At 44.9% G+C, this 22,539-nt stretch overlaps 1 protein-coding gene across 2 annotated transcripts in view; it reads left to right on the plus strand.

Moving 5' to 3' along the window:
- The window catches only part of FBXW4 (F-box and WD repeat domain containing 4), a 206,249-nt gene that overhangs the window by 71,744 nt on the left and 111,966 nt on the right, over window positions 1-22,539 (plus strand). For both annotated transcript variants that reach the window (XM_077258611.1, XM_077258610.1), the window contains 3 exons: window positions 9,194-9,379; window positions 13,258-13,390; window positions 19,087-19,181. In XM_077258611.1, the coding sequence (XP_077114726.1) occupies window positions 9,194-9,379; window positions 13,258-13,390; window positions 19,087-19,181 (414 nt within the window). The remainder of the gene's footprint in view (window positions 1-9,193; window positions 9,380-13,257; window positions 13,391-19,086; window positions 19,182-22,539) is intronic.

The raw sequence follows: 22,539 nt of genomic DNA on the forward strand, positions 1-22,539 counted from the left end.
ATACAGTGCTCAGCGTGGGCACTGTACAGTTCATGTGCTGTGCCGCTCCGCAACTGAGCAGCTCCGGCCACCACCAGCATCGGGAACAGCTAATCTGATGGGGTGCCGGGTGTCGCACCCTCACCGATCAGACATTGATGACCCATCCTATTGATGACCCATCCTAAGCATAGGCTGTCAATATCCCAGACGAACCCTTTAGGGTCACCTCTGCAACTGTCGGCAGAAGTTACTGTCAGCTGCTCGGTTTCCTTGCAGTGGCCACTACAGGATACACTTAGTACTGCATGTGACCATCAGTGAACAGTCCTTATGTAATACATATGTAGTACTGACCTAACAGAGCATCTTCCACTATGGCTCACAGTGCGGGTGATCTTGGGTACGAGAGATCCCCATTTATTACATCAATATGCCCTAAAGTATATGAAAATGGGCTGCAGAAGGGCCACGTACCTTAATAAACCTCACTAATTATACTTCTAGTTACATTTCCATACCATGCCTCATCTGTCGGCATTAGCCACATCTTCTTATTGATGTCAGTGTGTTTTAAAGCTGATTTTCTGTGGATTCATGTCCTATATAAATCAGTTTTAAAGTCCAGTTTGTCTCCACAGGGAGCCATATTTACACACAGCTCTGACATATAGGCACGATCCATTTCCACGATCTGAGAGCTGCTGACATCGGGGGCTTTTGTAGTCATCCCCTTTGATACATGTCCAGGTGCTGAGGAGGTGGGTGTCTTCACCAGAAGGAAGAAGGTTGCAAAATGGGGGGGGGGACAAAAGACATTTTACAGTTAAGTATAAGGCGGCACCCGACACAATCTATAGTTTCATGTATCGCCCGCAGTGATATATGTCGCAATTAAGAAAAGAGTAGAAATCCCAAAACTCGTGGAGCGGATCGCTTTGTACCTGCTGCTCTGCAAGCGGAAAAGCAAAGATAAATGTGTGCGAGCAGGAACCGCTGCCCCATAAAACATCTCCTGCGTCTGCCACGGCCGCTTCATAATCATCTGTTTGTGATGACAGAGTTCGCTGGGAAATGACTCTGCTGTCATTGAGAATCTAGACGCCTGGTGTTAAGTGTAGAAATGCCTGAAGGGTGACCAGTGCCTGAGCCCCACCACGTGGGGAATATTACCATATCTCATTTCCTGCCTTGAAATACAGACTTTTTATTAATCACGCCGGTCACTGAGTAGGTGAGATATGCACTGGATGGAGAAGATGTTTTCAAATGAAAATTTTCTAATAATTGCTTGCTTCTTTTATTGCGTGATGTTTAATCACTGCCCCGGGATTGTGATACATCAGTCAATAATAGTGACTCAATAGTTAGAATTGTGATCCTCAGCGCTGCTCTTGTAATGGCCGGAATCTCCTATAGGTCGGGCACTCGCTGATTAATAGAAAGCTCATTGACTAGGAGTCCTTTATCCATTATAGTATGTTCACACACAGCGTTTTAGATCCTGTTTTGTTTGTTTTCTTCCAGAAAGCCAGAGCAGAAGGCCTTTTTTTTCTTTGCTGTGATGCATTTTTTGGTGATGAACCATTTTGATCTCACTGGGGAAAAATAAGAGTGCAGCCCTCTATCAGTCAGTGTTGAAGCGTGCCGCACTCAGCATGCATGACTGAAAGCTGGCAGCTCCTGGGAGAAATGATAAATTAATTTTCTTTCAGCGCCGCACTTTCAGTACAGTGGCCAGGCTCCTTCATAACACTATTAACCTGTGTTAACCCTCTATCTGCTGGTTAATAGTGTGATCAGGCCTGACCGGTTCCCTTTAGTGATGGCCATGTTGGTTGTCACTCAGTTTCCCCAGAAATGTATATGACTTAAGCTACATTCACACATCCATTTCCATTTTCTACATCCATCATGAACTGACCGTTTTTCTCCCGTGTATCATCCATTCTACATCCATTTTTACTTTGTTTTTTTTTCTCATCTGTTCTTAAAGACAAGCAGATAAGCAAAATAATTTTTTTCTCATTAACACAGAGCATTGGATAAGTTAAAAACGGATGGAAAAGTGATGTAAAATGGACGATCCGCTATTGATGGATATGCAGAAACATGAGCAAGCCTGATCCTCAGAAACGGGTTGGGATAAGAAATGTGTAACAGAAGGGACATATATATATATATATATATATATATATATATATATATATATATATATATATATATATATATATATATATATATATATATATATATAGGATTTCACTCACTCAGGTGCGACGGCTGACACTTAGGAGGCAGGTTCCAACAAAAGTTCAAAGGTTTATTGCTTCATAAACCAGTTTAGCATAAACAGGAAAAACAAATAGCCTTTAACTCAGGCAAAAGGGAAAAAACAAGTGTCCATTCCTTCAGGCTCAGTGCTGGAGCCTTAACACACTGGAGGCTAGCACCTCCACACATATCCCCTGTGTTAAACATTAGCCTGTCTTATATAGAGCTAACCACACCCAGTAACCCATCACATGATTAGCCATGTGGTCTGACATCACCACAGGTCCTGACAGACATATAGGTAGCTATGGTTACATCACAGCGGCAAGCCATCTATGCGACACATATCTCCCGTCGATTAGACACCCTTTAGCCACGCTACATACCTCTCCCCTCTGCCTAAAGCCGTGGGGCTTGGCACTTTCCCCCACCAGACAAGGGATTCTTGACAGGGCATCAGCATTACCGTGCAGCTTTCCGGCCCTATGTTCCACATGGAAACAGAAGTCCTGCAGGGCTAAAAACCAACGGGTGACCCTAGCATTTCTACCCTTCGTTTCCCTCATCCACCTAAGTGGGGCATGGTCGGATATCAATCTAAATTTACGTCCCAGCAGATAGTACCGTAATGTGTCCACCGCCCATTTTATGGCCAAGCACTCCTTCTCAACGACTGAGTAGTTCTTTTCAGACGAGGACAACTTCCTACTCAGATAGAGGACAGGATGCTCCTCCCCATGTAGCTCTTGGGAAAGGACTCCTCCCACCCCGACATCTGAGGCATCTGTCTGAAGAATGAACTCTTTTTTGAAGTTTGGGGCCATCAGAACGGGTTGCTTACACAAAGCCTCTTTCATTTCTTGGAAGGCTGACTCTGTTTCTTCGGACCACTTAACCATTACTGATTTTGTCCCTTTTAGCAGGTCAGTCAGAGGCGCAGCCATCGTGGCGAAGTTTGGGATGAACCTCCTGTAATATCCCACGATTCCCAGGAAGGCTTTAACTTGCTTCTTGGAAACTGGTTTTGGCCATGTTTGAATTGCCTCCACTTTACTGATTTGGGGTTTTATTTCTCCACGACCCACTATGTATCCAAGGTACTTAGCTTCCTCTTTACCCAAGGCACACTTCTTCGGGTTTATTGTAAATCCGGCCTCTCTTATAGCATCAAACACCGCTTGGACCTTTTCCAGATGACTCTCCCAGTCCGGGCTAAAGATGACGATATCATCCAGGTACGCAGCAGCGTATGCCTTATGGGGTGCAAGGATTCTATCCATAGCACTCTGGAAGGTCGCCGGAGCTCCCTGTAGGCCAAACGGCATCCGGACATACTGGAAACATCCATCTGGTGTAGAAAACGCCGTCTTCTCCTTGGCTTCCTGTGCCATGGGGATCTAGCAATACCCCTTCGTCAAATCCAAGGTGGTTATGTACCTGGCGGGCCCAAGCCTTTCGATGAGCTCATCAACGCGGGGCATGGGATAAGCGTCAAACTTGGAGACCTCATTCAACTTCCGATAGTCGTTGCAAAACCTCCACTCTCCATCAGGTTTTGGGACCAGGACAATTGGGCTCGACCAACCGCTCTTGGATTCCTCAATGACTCCAAGCTTCAACATACGCTCCACTTCCTTGGAGATAACTTCTCGACGAGCCTCAGGAATACGATAGGGCTTCACGTTCACCCGCACATGTGGCTCTGTTAGGACCTCGTGCGCTATGACCTTCGTGTGTCCTGGCAACTCTGAAAACAGGTCCCTGTTTTTCTGGAGTAACTCCCGGCACTGTTGTTTCTGGGTCTTCGATAGCGTCTCCGCTATAGTAACCGCTCCAACCTCACCTTCTGGGTTGCTTAACAACGATGGAGTTACTGTCGGCTCTCTATCTTGCCACGGCTTGATGAAGTTGACATGGTACACTTGGAATGGTTTCCGTCTTCCTGGTTGGTGAATTTTATAATTTACTTCACCAAGTTTCTCGACAACCTCATATGGCTCTTGCCATTTGGCCAAGAACTTGCTTTCCACCGTCGGAACTAACACAAGAACTCGGTCTCCCGGATTGAACTGCCTCACTCTTGCAGACCGGTTGTAGATTCTGGCCTGAGCTTCTTGTGCCTGGAGGAGGTGTTCTTTCACGATAGGCATCACCTTTGCAATCCTCTGCTGCATCAGGGCCACATGCTCAATGACGCTTCTGTGGGGCGTGGCTTCGGCTTCCCAGGTTTCCTTGGCTACATCCAGGAGTCCTCGCGGATGTCGGCCATATAGAAGCTCAAACGGTGAGAACCCTGTGGAGGCCTGTGGAACTTCACGAATGGAAAACATCAGATAGGGTAAGAGACAATCCCAGTCTCTACCGTCTTTCTCTATAGCTTTTCTCAGCATGCTCTTCAGTGTCTTGTTAAATCTCTCAACAAGACCATCTGACTGGGGATGGTACACCGAGGTCCTCAACTGGGAGATTTTCAGGGCTTTGCATAACTCCCTCATCACCTTGCTCATGAAAGGTGTCCCCTGGTCAGTCAGGATCTCCTTCGGCAGACCTGTCCAGGAAAAGACATCGACCAACTCGCGGGCTATACTCTTCGAGGAAGAATTTCTCAAGGGAATTGCCTCAGGATAGCGTGTGGCATAGTCCAGGATGACTAATATATACTGATGGCCCCGGGCTGATTTAACTAAGGGACCAACCAAGTCCATGGCAATTCTCTCGAACGGTACCTCAATAATGGGCAGTGGCACAAGGGGGTTCCGGAAATGAGGAGTGGGAGCAGTTAGCTGACATGTAGGGCAGGACCTGCAATAGTTCACTATTTCTCGGTGACACCCAGGCCAATAGAATCTCTGCACAACCCGTTCCTGCGTTTTTTCCACCCCTAGGTGTCCACCCAAGATGTGTGAATGGGCCATGTCCAACACCTTCCGTCTATATGGACCCGGCACTACCAACTGCTCTACTAACTCCTCCCTTAATTTTCGTGACCCGGTACAACAACTCCCCACTCATCAGAAAATGGGGAAACCTTGTGTCTGCCCCCGGCTCCTGTACCACCCCGTCAATAACTGTGACATTATTAAAGGCTTCCCTCAGAGTGGGGTCCCTATGTTGGGCAGTCCCAAAATTTTCACCGGTTACCTCTAACTCCATAGTGTCAGATGCAGGGGATACTTCCTCCTCATCCCCAACCAGCACACAAAAAGGAAACCTGTCTGTCTCTGGGTGTGGTGACACCCTTCCAGGGTTCACTGGTTCCCTACTCTTGCTAGGGAGCTCAGAACCTTTTCCCCACAAATCCTAAAACAGACAGAAATCCCGGCCAATAATTATAGGGTGCAACAAGTCCTGAACGACGCCGACTATGTGGGACTCAGTGCCACATGCCGTTTCAATGTCCACCCTGGCCAAAGGGTAGTCCTTGGCATCACCATGTATGCACCGCACGCCAACCTTCTTTCCCGGGAGCAGGTGGAGAGGGAAAGTGGCCCTCACCAGGGTCACTAAGCTCCCTGAGTCTAACAGCGCCGTTGCTGCTCGACCGTTCACCCTTACGGGACACGCTTGAGGTCCCTCGTTGGGCGGAGAGTTCACACTGCAGGCTGGATACGCATAGTATGAACAACAGAGTCCCATGCTGCAGTCCATCTGCTCAGTGGTCTGGGAACATCGGGCAGCTATATGTCCTGGCCCGTGGCACCTCCAGCAAATAATATCACCCGTAGGGACCTTGGGCACCACCTCCCCCGCCCTTTGTGACCTTGGACGCGCCACCCCTTTTTGGGACTCAGCAGCTTTCTGGGACCCCCAGTACGGCATGGGCTGCCGCCCAAAGGAGCCTTCCATCCCTTGGTATCTCTCGACCAGTCTGATCAGTTCGTCGGCATTCTGGGGATCACCCTGGGCAACCCAAGTCTGTATGGACCTCGGGAGGGAATGCACAAACCGATCCATCATCACTCGTTCCACCATCTGTGCAGGTGTACATAACTCTGGCTGCAGCCATTTCTGGACCAGGTGCAACAGGTCAAACATTTGGGAGCGAGGCGGTTTGTCCCGGTGATAGGCCCAGCAGTGAACTCGCTGTGCCCTAACAGTCAGTGTCACCCCCAAACGTGCGAGAATCTCGACTTTCAATTTGTGATACTCTTTGGCATCCTGCAAGGTCAAATAATAGTACGCCTTCTGGGGTTCTCCCATCAGGTATGGCGCCAGTACCTCTGCCCACTGCTCTGGTGGGAGTTTTTCCCTCTCAGCGACCCTCTCAAACACCGTCAGGAAGGCCTCAACATCATCCCCGGGGGTCATTTTCTGTAATGCGCGTCTTACCGTCTTCCGGACGTGGGTGTCATCAGCCAAACCTGGGGTTGGGGCGCTCGTCTTGCCCTGGATGGCGGTTGCCAGAAGCTGCATCTGCTGCCGTTGCTCCTGCTGACTCTGCTGTTGCTCCTGCTGGCTCTGTTGTATCTGCTGCATCAACAGCTTGTTGGTCTCTTGCTGGTTCTGTTGCAACTGCTGCATAAACAGCCTGTTAGCCTCTTGCTGCTGTGACTGCGACTGGACCAAGTGTTTCAGCAGGTCCTCCATTTTCCCCGGCAATGCTTGCTGGCTTACAGCCGACTTGACCCAGGACATCCAAAAAATAGACATACGTCTCCACTGGGAACGCTGTCCGCATTCTCCACCAATTGTAGGGATTTCACTCAGTTGCTACGGCTGACACTTAGGAGGCAGGTTCCAACAAAAGTTCAAAGGTTTATTGCTTCATAAACCAGTTTAGCATAAACAGGAAAAACAAATAGCCTTTAACTCAGGCAAAAGGGAAAAAACAAGTGTCCATTCCTTCAGGCTCAGTGCTGGAGCCTTAACACACTGGAGGCTAGCACCTCCACACATATCCCCTGTGTTAAACATTAGCCTGTCTTATATAGAGCTAACCACACCCAGTAACCCATCACATGATTAGCCATGTGGTCTGACATCACCACAGGTCCTGACAGACATATAGGTAGTTATGGTTACATCACAGCGGCAAGCCATCTATGCGACACATATCTCCCGTCGATTAGACACGCTACATTATATATATATATATATATATATATATATATATATATATATATATATATATATATATATATATATAACAGATGTGTGAATGTAGGCGTAGAAATGCTTGTGCTCTTTTTTACATAAAGGGGACAAGTCGTTCTAAAATGCCCGAGTCTCCGGAGTAAAGTAAATGAAACTTATACCCACCTCCTTCACCGGTGCCGTTCCAATGATGTTAGCGCCAGATCTCCCGGATCTTGTGTGCCATTGGCTGCAGCGCACATGTGACATAACATGTGACATCAGCGGTTGATGATCGGCTGCTGCTCACATCCGCTCTGATATAATAGTAAAGCCAGCAGCAAGTCCGTCACCTCTGATTGGCTGCGGCATCGGGAGACCCAGCGCCAACATCGCCAGAACAACGCCGGGGCGGGAGGTGATTATAAGTGCTTATTATTTTATTTGGGGAACTTCAGCATTTTAAGAAGGGGTTGTCCAGGCAGTAGACAACCCCTTTAAACCAATTAAATCAGGAATCTAATCTTGCATTTAAAAATTTTAAAAAAAGCACCAGCGAGCACAGAAAGCATTTCCTAATGTAAAATATTAAAAATGTAAAATCTGGACACTGTTTTTTCCTGTAAGGAAAAAGGCAGCAAATCCCCCCCAAAAAACAAAAAGAGCTAACAACTCCCATAACATTTTTTGTTACACTCAAGAAGTGATCTCCGAGCCCGCAGACAATGATCCTGATGTATTTCATTACATTCATGTCGTCCGTGAGTGAGGACTATGTACTTGGCACCCAATGTGGCGCTCTGCCTGCTCCCTGGCTCTGCTTCATCTGACATCTATGCCGTCCTGTGGTCTGTAGTTTAGAAATCCTACAGGGCCAAAGATGCTGTAAACCAAATCCACAGGCGGATTATACACCTCTCTGTGGTTTGTGGTATTTATTCACCTGTGCTCCTTCACCCAAATCATTGTCCTGCGCAGTAGGAGCAGGATTTGTGGTTTCACCACTCGTGGGATTACAGTCAAACATTCAGCCAATAAGTTAACCTGTTAAATGTCGTGCTGCTGCAATCTCATTGTTTTCTATTGGCCACTGAACCCCCTACTGTAAATTCCACATATATAGTAAGTGTAGGTGACGTCATAGCTCAGTGATTAGGGGTAAGTGGCTCCTGAGAGGACAAATCTCAAAGTGCATTACTAATAAGCATTCAAACCACAGCTGCTGCACAACCTCTTTTTAAGGAGACTTGGTAACTTAATGTCCGTCCCTGATTTCACCATGTAAATTGTATACTGCAGTTAAGCTGTGGGTTCTCGCATACGTTGCCAATAGGTGCCCTCTCCATGCAGTGGTCCCTATTTGTGCCACACGCCAAGGCCCCCATATTGTGCTGCGCACAGAGACTTTTCAAAGTCCATAACTTGTACCCTGCAGCTCTTTGTAACCATTGCACAATGTGCTGAAAATACAATTATTACCTATGGAGAAAATCCCATATGATTACTTTAATCACAAATGCCAAAATCAGGCGTAGCACAAGGCAGTATTGCACACAGTCCATTGTTTTGCATTATTTTTGGTTTTGCCACACATCACATTCCATCCTCAGCCAAAAGTTGCATGTTGGGCAGCTGGACGCAGTAGTAGGTTGTCCCATCACTTAGGCTCTGTGCACATGGCATATACGCCATTAATAAATATCCATCAGATGCTTCTGTAGACCTCTGTGGACTGGTCTTTGGGTCCCACAGGGTAGACACCCATCACCCAACTTTCTGGTTATTGCATATCCCAGGGTTAAATAGAATGTAAATGTTTTATTACCTTATTTTTCTCGTATGATTTCACTTTTCTCCCTTCTTCTAGTTTGATGCCCTGGCTGCAACTAGACGGGAACGTGTTATATTTTACTCAGGCTGAAGAAATCCGAGCCCACCAGCTGCACACCAATGGCGGCCGACTTCACAAAAGACCCTTTGCGATGTTCTTGGGTCATCAGGAAGATGTCTGTCGCTTTGTTATCTCCGATTCTCATATAATCAGTGGCGGAGGGTACGTGGATGCAATTTACTTCTGTGTTATCCATAAAGAGCATGTACGCTAGCATGCAACTGGCAAATCTGCAAGACGTAGAAGCGAGGTGGAAGACAGCGCGACTGCAGGATGGGACTACAGAGATTGTGTGTAGTCTGTTAATGTGGAGATGAATAGCTGATCTTTGCAGATCTCAATATATTACCATAGGACTGGTCTTAGAAGATGGAGAGCATGTGTCCAGCTATCATCAGACGTGGCAGAATGTCAGCTGCAGTTCTGTATATCTATGCATGGTCTCACATTCACTTATGATGAACACCACGTGCATTCGAGAATAGTTTAGGCGGTTAGGGAGGATATGCCCACTGTTTTCATTCTTAAAAAGAGTTTTTTCAAGCAAATATTTTTTATTATCGAGAAGTTGCACTACTTTTCCCCAAGAGATCTCTGATTTCCCCATAGGCTGCTTGGTTTGGGTCTGTTATCTTAGGTGTCTGGGCAGTTTAGGACCATGGTTTAGTGTTAGTAAGCGCTAGATTATATACTGGAGCATTTCTTGATTCTATATAAATGGGTTCGTCTTTCCTAGCTCCTTTCCTGAGACAAGTCCGTTGACTGAGCTGCTGCAGGGTGTGATTATTATTGCATGGCACCCAATGACGGAGATTTATCAGTGTCGGCTTATTAACCCTCCTTAGAAGTTGATCACCAGTCTTGTTAGAAAAGCACTGGAAACACATTAGCGTGTCTCTGAAACTTTGAATTCTTTTTGTATGTGTTGCATAAAAAAGTGGCATATCCGTCCAGGGCTTCCAGAGTAGTAGGGGAGTCATCTCTTTCATGGCCACATGCAAACTGGAGGGAACAAATCTCGTATGCCAAGTGTAAGGCTAACATTCCCTAAGGTCGCTTATCTACTATTGTTTGTCATTCCTAGGCTTTGGCATTTTTAGTACTTTCTGATCTCCACTGTAGCGCCCATTCGTCATGGAAGGATACAACTTTTGCCCCAACACGTAGAAATAAGACAATGTAGTTCTTCAAAGGTACAATGTATCTGAAGCCTAAACCTGGGCTGAGGTCATGGCTTTTTGAAGATTCACACTAAAATGTCAGTACGAGCAGAAGAGTGTTAGGAGATAATCCTCTTCATAAAAGAGATAAATGGTCTGACTCATTCCAAGGTGAGCTCTGCTGCATTGCTCAAAGGTGAGTTCAGTGGCTGAGCCTGCCGAGGCAGGCGGGGAGCGCAGCTCTGCAGCATCACCTTTTGTGTTTAACGCCAACTGCATCGGAAAATGTTAAGACCTCAGCCGGGAGATCCATTCAGCATCCTCAAAGTGATGGGAAGAGGAAGGAAGAAAAAAAAAAAAGTTTGGAGTGGAATTTTTAATGGAATCCTTAGTTCGGTAAGCCTGGAAATGGGCATGTAAAGGAATTATATCAATTATGTTTGCTTTGAGCAGCGTTTTATAGCTGGAAACAAAAGTAAGATTTCCTTTGATCCCTAATGTATGGTCTAATCGTCTTTTTCCTGTGCTATCACTCGTCTTGACTCATCGGTGTGATTGCAGGACTCCGTGCGGGTGCAAAGCACAAATCATCTGCCCTTTATAATCATCATTTATTTATTACTAGCTCATTCAGTATGCTGGGATTTAATATAGTGGCCCACATTATCAGTAAAATCAAAGCGTTTCCAGTCCAAACTCCCAATCCTAACCCCAGGCACATACACTATAGGACTAGTTCAAGGGTTTGACCATGGCCACCAAGCCTTATTAGGTGCATCCAATGCTTATGCTTATACAGACAAGTCCATCAATTAATTAAAGGCTTTTTCACATAGAGACCACGATCAGCCTATCTCGTGGGGTCCTGCTTCTCGCCAACTGAGCAAATAACTGTCTCTGATGGGGATAGCAACCGCCATGCAGGTCTTAGGGCTTGTTCACACCTGGATTTTTTCTGTTCCACACCCCACCCCCGCACGATTTTTATGGCAGCATTTTACAGTACCAGCAAAAGTGAAAGAGACTTTTTTGCAGATGTGAAAGTGTTTTTCCAAATCTGCAGCAAGTCAACTCCTTCAGCGTTTTTGCAGCGTTTTTCATATACTTAAGTGAATGTAGGGGGAGCACGTAAAAAAGCAGCATATTTTATTCTGCACTTTTCCTGCCAAGACACTGTTTTCTGGTGCAGAAAAATGTACTGCAACTACTCAAGGTACACACGTAGCCTCAGGCTGGTGCTACACAACTCCACAGCAATCCTCAGACAAGTCGCCCGACCAATAACACTCGTGCAACTCGCATTGATGTCTATTGCAAGTGAATCGCATCTGATTTGCGGCCAGAGACAGAAAATCCTACACATTCAGAAGCATTTGCGACTGTGTTGAAGTCGTGGTAGGTCACAGATCTGAAATCATAAGATGGCAGTGTCACAAGGCACATATTGCCCTAGCCTTAAAAGGCGGCCATACAAATACATGACCACCCTAGTATAACAGACTGGCCCTTCCCTCCGGCTCATAGATGGGGGTCTTAATTAGTCAACACCATTCTATGATGACCATGTGCCATAAGAGGTGATTTATACAGGGGTTAAAATTAGGATAGATCCCTCTTAAGTCATACTTTATGACTTTCCTTATGATTTTGTCATAGCATGAGATTTCCAACAAGTCCGTTCATGATACAGGCTGGAGTCACTCTAGCGTATGGCAACGGATGCCCTATGGTAATGACACTCGGCTCTCGCACAGAGGATCAGAGCACAGCTGCGGAGGAGACGGAGAAAGTAATATCTCCATCTGCTCCTCTGCCGGTGTGAGTGAGCCGAGATATCACCGGAGTGCGGTGCGATATACGCCGACGCTGGCAGAGGAGGAGATGGAGAAATGACTTTCTCCGTCTCCTCCGCAGCTGTGCGAGAGGCTCGCAGCACAGAGCACGGACACTTGGCTCCCTCTCGCAGCAGAGCAGGAGCCGAGGGTCTTTAGCAGATCACATCCGTTGCTCTCGCATCCGATGCCATACGCTAGTGTGACCCCGGCCTTAGGTATAGAGTTGCTGTAGCTAGAAAGAGGCAAAGACTAAAGGCTACCACATCGTTGTCACCAAGAAGACCACTCATGGTTAACTGCGTGGAAATGCTCAAAACGCCTAGGCCTTGTGTTATGTCATTTTTCTGTTTTTAGAGCTTATCAATAAATGATGTTTTTAATATTTTTATATAGAAATGTATTTTTTGATTTCGGCGGTAGCTGGGAAAACTTTTCTTTTCTTATCCATAAAAGACCACACAGGCTCGCAGTTTGGGACCACCAAGTGTGGCAGTGTCTATCCATTTTCGGTTACAGTGGTCAAGTTCCAAATTCGTTCTTTAAAAATAATCTGTCACAATGTTTTTGCTACCGCATAATGTAGAGACAGAGACCCGGATTCCAGCGATGTATTACTTACTATGTTTTGTTGCTGCACTTTTGATAAAATTCCTGTTTTATCTCCCAGATCCAATGATTTTATTAAAACTGCAGCAAGCAACACAGCAAGTGGTACATCACTGGAATGAGGGTATCTGCCCCTACAGTGTGCTGATCTCAGATTGGGTGGCACATTTCCTTTTAAGAGTGAAAGATCAGTCTAGGAAGAGAAAGAAGCCGATTTCTCTGATCACAATGATTACAAAGTATTTTTTCACGTGTACTATTGATTTTATATAATAAAAATTAAAATGATGGTTAGTTTTTAAGTTCTTGGAGTTCTTTAAGGTGACTTACACGCAGAGCTCGGGGTATACCCACAGGCCTTATCTAGTAGCACCAGCTCTTCAGGACACTTCTCTCCTTGGATTCAGTTAACGAATCTCTGACTTGGATCTCCCTGCAGGGATGGAAAGATCGCCCTTCATAATCTTCACAGCACTGCCAGCATCCAGTTCTCCGCACACGAGCAGGATGTGAACTGCGTGGATTGTCATGGAGGAATTATAGTCAGCGGCTCGAGGGACCGGACTGCCAGGGTAAGTCCTCTTGAAGCTGTCGCTCAATCATTCCCTCTGACCGTCCGTGGACAGGAGAGATGGAGCACCTCCGTGAGGCACATTACTCACCCTCATGCTGAAAGCTGATTAGCTAAAAAGGCAGCTGGAGGGGAGCCACACTGTACTCCGTGCTAGTCCTCTCCTATATTTCACGGAGATTGAGCGGGGCGGTTCGATGCAGCTTAACCTGTATGCAATCCTTCTAAATAAAAAAATGCAAAAAAACCACACAATCAAGATAAGTATGCACAGATCAGGACTTGATTTAGCGGTTACTGTACAGAAGGGCACATATGTGACTGCTTTATACACCAGGACATACATCCGTGCTGCATGCATTTGGGCAGGTCTCTATCCGCAGCGATCATACAGAATGTTGGTGGTGTAATCACTGGGGTTTATCTTGATATACAGTGAATCTTTAAGGGTATGTGCACACGTTGCGGATTTTGCTGCGGATCCGCAGCGGTTCTGATGCTGCGGATCTGCAGCTGTTTTCCATGAGTTTACAATACCATGTAAACCTATGGAAAACAAAATCCGCAGTGCACATGCTGCGCAAAAAAACATGCGGAAACGCTTCGTTGTTTATTCCGCAGCATTTTCATTCTTTGTTCGGATTCCGCTGCGGTTTACACCTGCTCCATAATAGGAATCCGCAGGTGGAATCCGCACAAAAACCACTGAAAATCCGCAGGTAATCCGCAGTGCGGTTTACCTGCAGATTTACAAAAACAGGTGCAGATTTACAAAAACAGGTGCGGAAAAATCTACGTGTGCACATACCCTAAAAGCCACCCAAAGGTTATCCAGAGAAAGTTCATATTACTGCATAAAGATGTATTTTTATTATACATCCCAGAAAAATTATTTAAAGGGAATCTGTCAGCAGGTTTTGCTATGTAATCTGACAGCAGTGTTATGTAGGGACAGAGATCCTGATTCCAGCACTGTGTCACTTAGTTTACTGCAGAGGTGTCAAACTGCATTCCTCGAGGGCCGCCAACAGGTCATGTTTTCAGGATTTCCTTAGCATTCCACAAGGTGCTGGAATCATTCTGTGCAGGTGATTAAATTATCACCTGTGCAATACAAGGAAATCCTGAAAACATGACCTGTTGGCGGCCCTCGAGGAATGCAGTTTGACACCTCTGGTTTACTGGGTGCAGCAGTTGTGATGCAATCCCTGTTTTCTCTACAGCAGATCGAGCTGTGTATAACCCCACCCACATCACTGCTTGGCAGCTTTCTTTGTACACACTGTGCATAGGCAGAAATTTACCAATCATTGTGGGGGTAAGGTTGGGCCAGTAGGCACAAGACACCTAGTTTTGTAGTTATAATCTCCTGCTGATAAAATGCTAATTTTATTGAAACAGGAAAACACAGCCCAGTAAGTGACACATCACTGGAAACGGGGTCTCTGCCCCTACATCAAGCTGCTATCAGATTGCAAACACCTGTTGACAGATTCTCTTTAAAGGGATGATACAGGATTAGAATCGCACAAAAACATGGTTGTTTTCTGCCAAAAATAGCATTGTAATTGTCTATAGTTTGTGTTGGCTTCATTGAAGCACATGAGGCTCAGCTGGAAAATCATACACACCCTGCGGACAGTGCTGCTGGAAACCAATTTAACTTTTTTATTGCTCGTTTGGATCAGTAATGATAAAAATGCAGAGCATGCAGAGAGTGTATGACTCCAGCGATCTTGAGTATTGGCATCTTCAACCTCTGCTCCATTCATATTGTATAGGACTGCGGGATAATGCTGAGTACAGCAGTCCCATTGACAATTAATAGAGTGGATGCCGAACATGTGCATCTCTGCTCCATTCAACATGATGTTCATCAAAACCCTGTTCTCGGGTTTCATCAGAGTCCTGTTCTCGGGTTTCATCAGAGTCCTGTTCTCGGGTTTCATCACAGCTCTGTTCTTGGGTTTCATCAGAGTCCTGTTCTCGGGTTTCATCAGAGTCCTGTTCTCGGATTTCATCAGAGCCCTGTTCTCGGGTTTCATCAGAGTCCTGTTCTTGGGTTTCATCAGAGCCCTGTTCTCGGGTTTCATCAGAGTCCTGTTCACGGGATTCGTCAGAGTCCTGTTCTCGGGTTTCATCAGAGCTCTGTTCTCGGGTTTCATCAGAGCCCTGTTCTCGGTTTTCATCACAGCTCTGTTCTTGGGTTTCATCAGAGTCCTGTTCTCGGGTTTCATCAGAGTCCTGTTCTCGGATTTCATCAGAGCCCTGTTCTCGGGTTTCATCAGAGTCCTGTTCACGGGATTCGTCAGAGTCCTGTTCTCGGGTTTCATCAGAGCTCTGTTCTCGGGTTTCATCAGAGCTCTGTTCTCGGGTTTCATCAGAGCCCTGTTCTCGGGTTTCATCAGAGTCCTGTTCTCGGGTTTCATCAGAGCTCTGTTCTCGGGTTTCATCAGAGTCCTGTTCACGGGATTCGTCAGAGTCCTGTTCTCGGGTTTCATCAGAGTCCTGTTCACGGGATTCGTCAGAGTCCTGTTCTCGGGTTTCATCAGAGCTCTGTTCTCGGGTTTCATCAGAGCTCTGTTCTCGGGTTTCATCAGAGCCCTGTTCTCGGGTTTCATCAGAGTCCTGTTCTCGGGATTCATCAGAGTCCAGTTCTCGGGTTTCGTCAGAGTCGCAATCTCTAGCTCGCTGGGGGTCTAATCACTGTGGATAGGGGATAACTAGTGCTGAAGTTATATGGACTGCTAGGCCTGACTTGATAATTTAATGTCTCTCCTACATGTGCTAATTTAGCCATTAAATGACTGCCAGTTGTAGATATGCTAGCAGTCATTTACCGGCCTATTTAGACTGGCCGATGAACATTTAATGCCCACTGGACAATCGCTAATACCATCATTCTATATGCATAGAATATTATGTTCTCGGCAGCACGCTGGATGATGTTCATGCTCATGAGATGGCTGCCGTCCTGTTAGGATGAGCGTTACTAGGAGCACTTGTTTGTCGATTGTTGCTCTTGTAAATGGGCCATAACAGACCACTAGGTGCCAAAGTAATGGAATTTTTCATTGTTTTTAGAAAGTGGCTGTATCTGGGAAAGGGCAAGGTATTGTGAAGATGAGACGTCCTGCACTGCTACAGCAGACACTAGTCTCGGACAGATATTCTATTTTCCCTCCTCCCTCCCGAGCTGTAGAACTCTATAAAACACTTCCAGGCGGTGTCTGCCGGGAATATCTGACATTGCAGTTAAAACACTCAAACTGGTTTCTCAAGAGCAATGTCATGCAGAAATCTTGTTTCCAGCTGGTTGTACTACTGTTACTCATGCGGGAATTGGGACCGTTTGATCTAAGCGTGCACCTTGAAAGGGTTAATGAGCGAGTCCGTTTCTGAAGGCTGAGCCCTACTTAAACTGGTCTGCCTTCAGAAAGTTTTATTTTCATTTCACAAGTTTTTACATTATTATTTTAGTTTATTAGGTTTACAGCATAGCATTACTATTTTACGGCCGTTCAGGTAGAAATCACTGGTAAAAGTGGAGCAAGTCCCCGTAGTGGTTGTCCTTGCCCTCATCCAACGACTTTATTTCTCTTCACCAATTTGCCCAAACCTGCAGAAAGCATGAATTACATAGTGCCCTGTATGGAAACTGTCTAGAAAGAAAGCTAGAAGGGCTGTCTATTCTGTAGATACTGTTGTGCTATCCTTGGGTCATCAATGTGAGGTTGGTGGAGGTCCAATAGAAGGCACAGATGTTTGCAGCTCTGCCGGTGGCAGCTGGAAGTGAGGGGTTTATGGGGCCATACACTGTGTAGTGGCCGTTCTCCGGTACTCTGGTGATGATTGGCATTACTTAGGAACAGTCAGTATTGTGTATGACGTGCTGTTCGGCCGCCATTACAAACATCTGATGAGTTGGGGTGTTGGGTCTCAGATCTCCACTAATCGGATATTGTCAACCTATCAAAAGGCCATCAATAATCAAAGAGTGAAGAGCTTCTGTAAATGTCCTTGTGTTTTCAGTATTGGCCAGATTCTTCCTTGACATGGGGAGCTTTGCAGCTGGTCCGAACCATTTTGTGTATACAGCTTCTATTTGACCCATGTATCACCATGGTTACAAACTATTAAATAGCATGTGCGATCTGATTTCTGCAGTTTCTTAGGGCCCTTTCACACTTCGTTCTTCTTCATGTTTAGTGGGCTTGTCGGGGCTTGCCTCCAGTAGTCTTATATGCCAGAAAATTATGTACGCCGGAGCAGACACCGACTCCATCCGCACCATTATAGTTAACGGCCCTGACAGCGCATGCACACGAATCCTGTTTTCGGGGGGTTCGGACATGAACCCCGATGGGGCCAAGAAAGTACGACACAGCGCAGCGTGAACGCACCTTACTCTGTTCCATTTAATCCCTATGCTAAAAGCAGGTTAGAAAAAAAAGAGATGAAGATACTGCAAAACAGTGTGGATTTCCGCCTGCGTAGTCAAGTTTTTAGAGTGCCAGCAAACTGGGTAAACTGACAGGAGCGCCAGATTTGAGATCCATTGCGGTAATTGGTGAAATGTGCCGAGCAAAGGATGATATGTGTGGCTTCTCGCATCTTTGTATCACCGAGGGGGCTTCACTACCAGGAAATGCATTCAGTCGTAACATAGCCTAAAGGCCAGTAAATTCCCTGTAATGAGGGTCAACCATAGAGATCGATGATCACCTTCTGTTTCCTCGTGTTTATCTGTCACCAATAGCAAAGATGTTCATTTGTACGATTAATATGAGTGTTTGTCCGCACCAACAGCCCCCCAAAGTTTCCACCTCTGTAAGATTTTTCATCAAGAATATTTGCAAAGTTATGCCATTAAAAAAAATTAATTAATTTGAGCAATAAACCGGAAAGGAGGTGGACATTTTGTTTCACCTCTGTATATGGTTCCAGATTAATTCTTGTATTTAGGTGATCACTTCTTTCATGATTTCACAATGAATATTTGGCCGTCACCGGTTGCAATAAATTTGCATGGTCCATTTGTACATGAAGCGGAGGAATCCCAAGCTGACGGGAGCACTAAATGCAGAGCGAGTGGCTGGGACGGAGCTCGCTGGAGTGTTGAGTACTGTTAAGCCCGGAGAAGCTGCTAATGTACATTCCTGACTGATAGGCCAGAGATAGGCTGCTCCCAGCAATATTTTTAACCTGTTGAAGATAGGGAAGCTTAGCCTAGTTAAGCTTGCCACCTTCATTCAGTTCCTCGTGGTGCAATAGTAAATTCCTGTTGACACGACTAAAACACAATCCCCTTTGTGGTCAACAAACACGTGCGCGAAAAGAATTCTGAAGATTTGGGGATCTTTTGTGCATAAAGAAGGAGCTTAGACATAAAAACACAAACATTCATCAGAGGAGATCTTGTGCTTACAGGGAAAGCCATCTCCAGCGATGGGCTGAGGAGCATTGAGCGTATTCAGTATTATGTCACTTGGAGTCTTGTTTTTAGAAATGTATATGGCGAAGATGTCACACATATGTAATATGGCTGTAGCCGGAAAGTCTTCTCTGTGTATTGCACTGATATGGGGGCTTCTATGTAAGGGTTTCATACGAAAAGGATAAAACCTTGAGGAACCTTTTGTAGCAATATGTTTCTGCATCAGTCTATTAACTTTCTACCTTCTGCAAACGTTTCAGGTGTGGTCTCTTTCCTCCAGCGCAGACGGGCGATGGCTGCACACCATTCCGACAGAAGACAGAGTTTGGTCGGTTGCCATAAACCCTGTTTTGAGGTAACGGAAGTATTCAGTGCTTTAGGATTTCATTAATCTTTACCTTTTTATTGTTGGATCTATCCCAATGCTAGAACGCTGTACAAGCGTTTGTTCACACTTTGCAGTTTGGCTGCATGTCTTTAGTTGCGGAAAAAAACCGCAGAGTGTAACAGTACCAGCAAATTGAATGCGATTTCTAGAATTTCATTCACACGCTGCTTATTTTTTCCTTGCAGTTTTGAACTTTTCAAAATGTTTTTTTTTTTTAATCAGTAGCATGTCGATTCTTTCAGCGTTTTTGCAGCGTTTTTCATCCATTCAAATAAATGGGGAAAACAAGTGCATATTTTACTCAGCTTTTTGTATTTACTGTCAACACTTGAGTATTTGCAGCAGATTTTTCTTCTGCAAAACCAAACTTCTGCATCTACCCTGAAGGAACAAAGAATTACTACAATTGCACATAAGTATCACCTGTAGTTATGTCTTCCTGCTCCATATTTAACGCTGCTGGAATGTTTGTGAATGATTCTGTAAAGTCTGTGGCTTTACAGGTGGACTATCAAAGAGGTGTTGACTCCCCATAGGCAAGGTAGAGACTATTTGTTACCATCCCTGCCTTATTGGTCTCTGTCTACGCAGCGCTCAACTTTTGCAAGTAGACTCTGACCCTGACTCTTAAGACCCATGTTCTGGTGATGACATGATTGCCGGGTGCTGGAGACCTGCACGGGCCAGATCAGCTCTGCTGTGTATCCCAGGAGGCTGGAATTTGTCCCACTTATTGGGAAAATCTACAATGGAAAAGGTGTGAAAAGGTTCTCCCAAAGGTCTTATAGGAGACTGAAAGTGTAAAATACAATAAAAAAGACAAAACAAATGGTAAACGTAAAACTGAACACACAGACCACCACCACAACTTTCAACCCCTCCCATAATGGCACAAATACGTCCGTATAACTTCTTTGGGGAACTTCGTGGATATCATCCGCGCTGATGTAGAAATGAATGTCCAGGCATGTTGGATATAAAGGATGATGATTTATTCTCAACGCTTTTCGAAGTCACTGGGACTTCTTCCTCAGGAGATGCTATGTATAGTGACCATCATCCTTTATAGCCAACACGCCTGGACATTAATTTCTACAGCAGCGCGAATGATATCCACGAAATTCCTAAATTGAATATTCTGATTCGGTCACCAGTTTGAGCAGTGGCTTTGCGGCAGCTGTTAACTCTGATGAGTATTTTATCAGGTGAGTGCAGTCCCATTGTATATACTGAAATCTCCATCGGATAAGACCCTATTGCGCTTTTCTCTCCTGCAGCATCTTTGGGGAATTGCACTCCATTGGTAATAGTTATTCTAGAATAATAGAGCAAAAAGTCACTTGTCCTGCTAAAATGTCACAGTAAATTTGCCCAAAAATTTAGCAGCTTTAAAAAAAAAAAAAAAAAAAAAAATCAATTACCGTAGCTAAAAACATCTGGAAACCTGCAAATTTTGGTCCTAGTGAAGAAAATAAAAAAAAAGAAAAGAGAACACATAAAATGAACTTACAAAAATTGAAAAGAATGAAAACATCAAAAAGTCACAAATCTATAATCAATTGGGCCATCCTTTTTTTTTTTGTCCTTTCTATAAAATTTCTTCTGATGCCATCCCCCCCACCCATCCAAAAACAAAAATGTGAAAATAAAAATTAAGCCCAATATGTTATTGAAAAAACAATACACTTTTTTTTACTTGTTGGATTAACTGAACATGATAATACATCCAGACTTGAAAGCTATAATGTTTTTGAGAGAAAACCAAAATGTTTCTAATCGTGAACTGGAAAAATGGCTCGGTCTTTAAATGGTTAAATAAAACATTTATGTTGCCCAAAATGCCGTAAAAATTAATTTTTCTTGCGAATAACAAGACCTCACTCTGGCATCAGAGAAATTTGAAAAAAAAGAAATAGTGAAAAAAAAAGGCAAAAACATTGTCCGTGGCTCAGTTTTGCTCTACCTTTCTTGGGTAGGTGGGTTAGAGGTGACCTCTGAGCGATGCTCCTCATTCTGAGAGACGATCAGATAACATATACATAGGATTTATTGGAAATATATGGATCGTAAATGTAACCGTGAAGTTTTCCCTCTTCAGCTTATTGGTAAAGTAAATAAATAAAAGACTATGTGCTGCCTTGTGTGTATTTTTCCATAGCAGAAAACCCCCCGTCCTCCTCCAGGTATGTGTTAAATGCGGCTTTGTTATGTAGTAACGTGCCACAGCAGAGTGACAGATCGGCGCCGAGTTGCTCTGAGGCCTGCGTTTTGTCAGGTTTTCAAATGATAGATCAAGTTTTAATCTGTAATAGAAGTTGGATAGACTGCGGGTCTTCAGCTTCGTTTTTATATTGCCTCTTTTAGCCCAGATTACTCAGATGCTGTTATTTTATGGAATTTACGATTTATTTCTTCTCCAGACTAATGGGATTGAAAAGTTCATGGAAAAGTAATTTTCTGTCCTCGCACACCAACTTTTCCAAAACTCTTTTTTTTTTTTAATTCTAGTATTCCCTAAACAATGTCACAAAAGAAATAATGTAATATATTTTCGGCATGTGAATCTTCTTTGAAATCACAATTGGAGCACAGGAGAAGTATGCAAAGATGTGGACAGAGTTCTACACAGAGCTCTGTCTGATCAGTACAAAAGTGCACACGATGGTTCTTTCTAGGGTCCTGTGCATTGTCTGGATGGGGGTCACAAAATATTGGGCACTTGTCATATGATAGGTCAGTGTAGTCACTCCTGACTGTTGTAGGCCCAGTATGGGTCTTATGTTCTTCATCTTCTGGATGCCTAATATTTAAAAAAAATTCCACCAGCCGGCATCGCTTGTGATTAGGAGGCCTGATACTACATCACGTGGGTGTCTTGATGCAATGATGACGTCGCATCGGGCGTTCCTATGTATGGGGTCGCGGGGGATATCAAACAATCGTTTGGTGACAAATGTCTAATGTGCTGGAGCCATAAGAGCCTTCTTAGGAATTGTGACCAGAGGGCATTGTATGCTTCTCCGAAAAGCCTGCAATGGATCAGTAGAGAATATGGCCCCCATTCATCAAGACGGGTGGTTTTCATGCCATCTTTGGTGAGGGAGCCTGATGGAGTCAGATACTCCTGATTCTTTAAGAAGCCCACACCTTTTAATGAATCAGAAGCATCTGAAAAATTTGCGCTTTGACAAATATTTTACCCCAGTAGGGGACTGGAGGAAGATTTGTGGCATATCAAACACTACCACTCCCCATGAATTTAATGAGGCCATTGCCATACTTCCTTTCCACCCAAGCTCTGCCCACTTTGTCAGAACTGGGCACA

This window comes from Ranitomeya variabilis, chromosome 4 (assembly GCF_051348905.1).
Source record: "Ranitomeya variabilis isolate aRanVar5 chromosome 4, aRanVar5.hap1, whole genome shotgun sequence".
Taxonomy (NCBI): Eukaryota; Metazoa; Chordata; class Amphibia; order Anura; family Dendrobatidae; genus Ranitomeya; species Ranitomeya variabilis.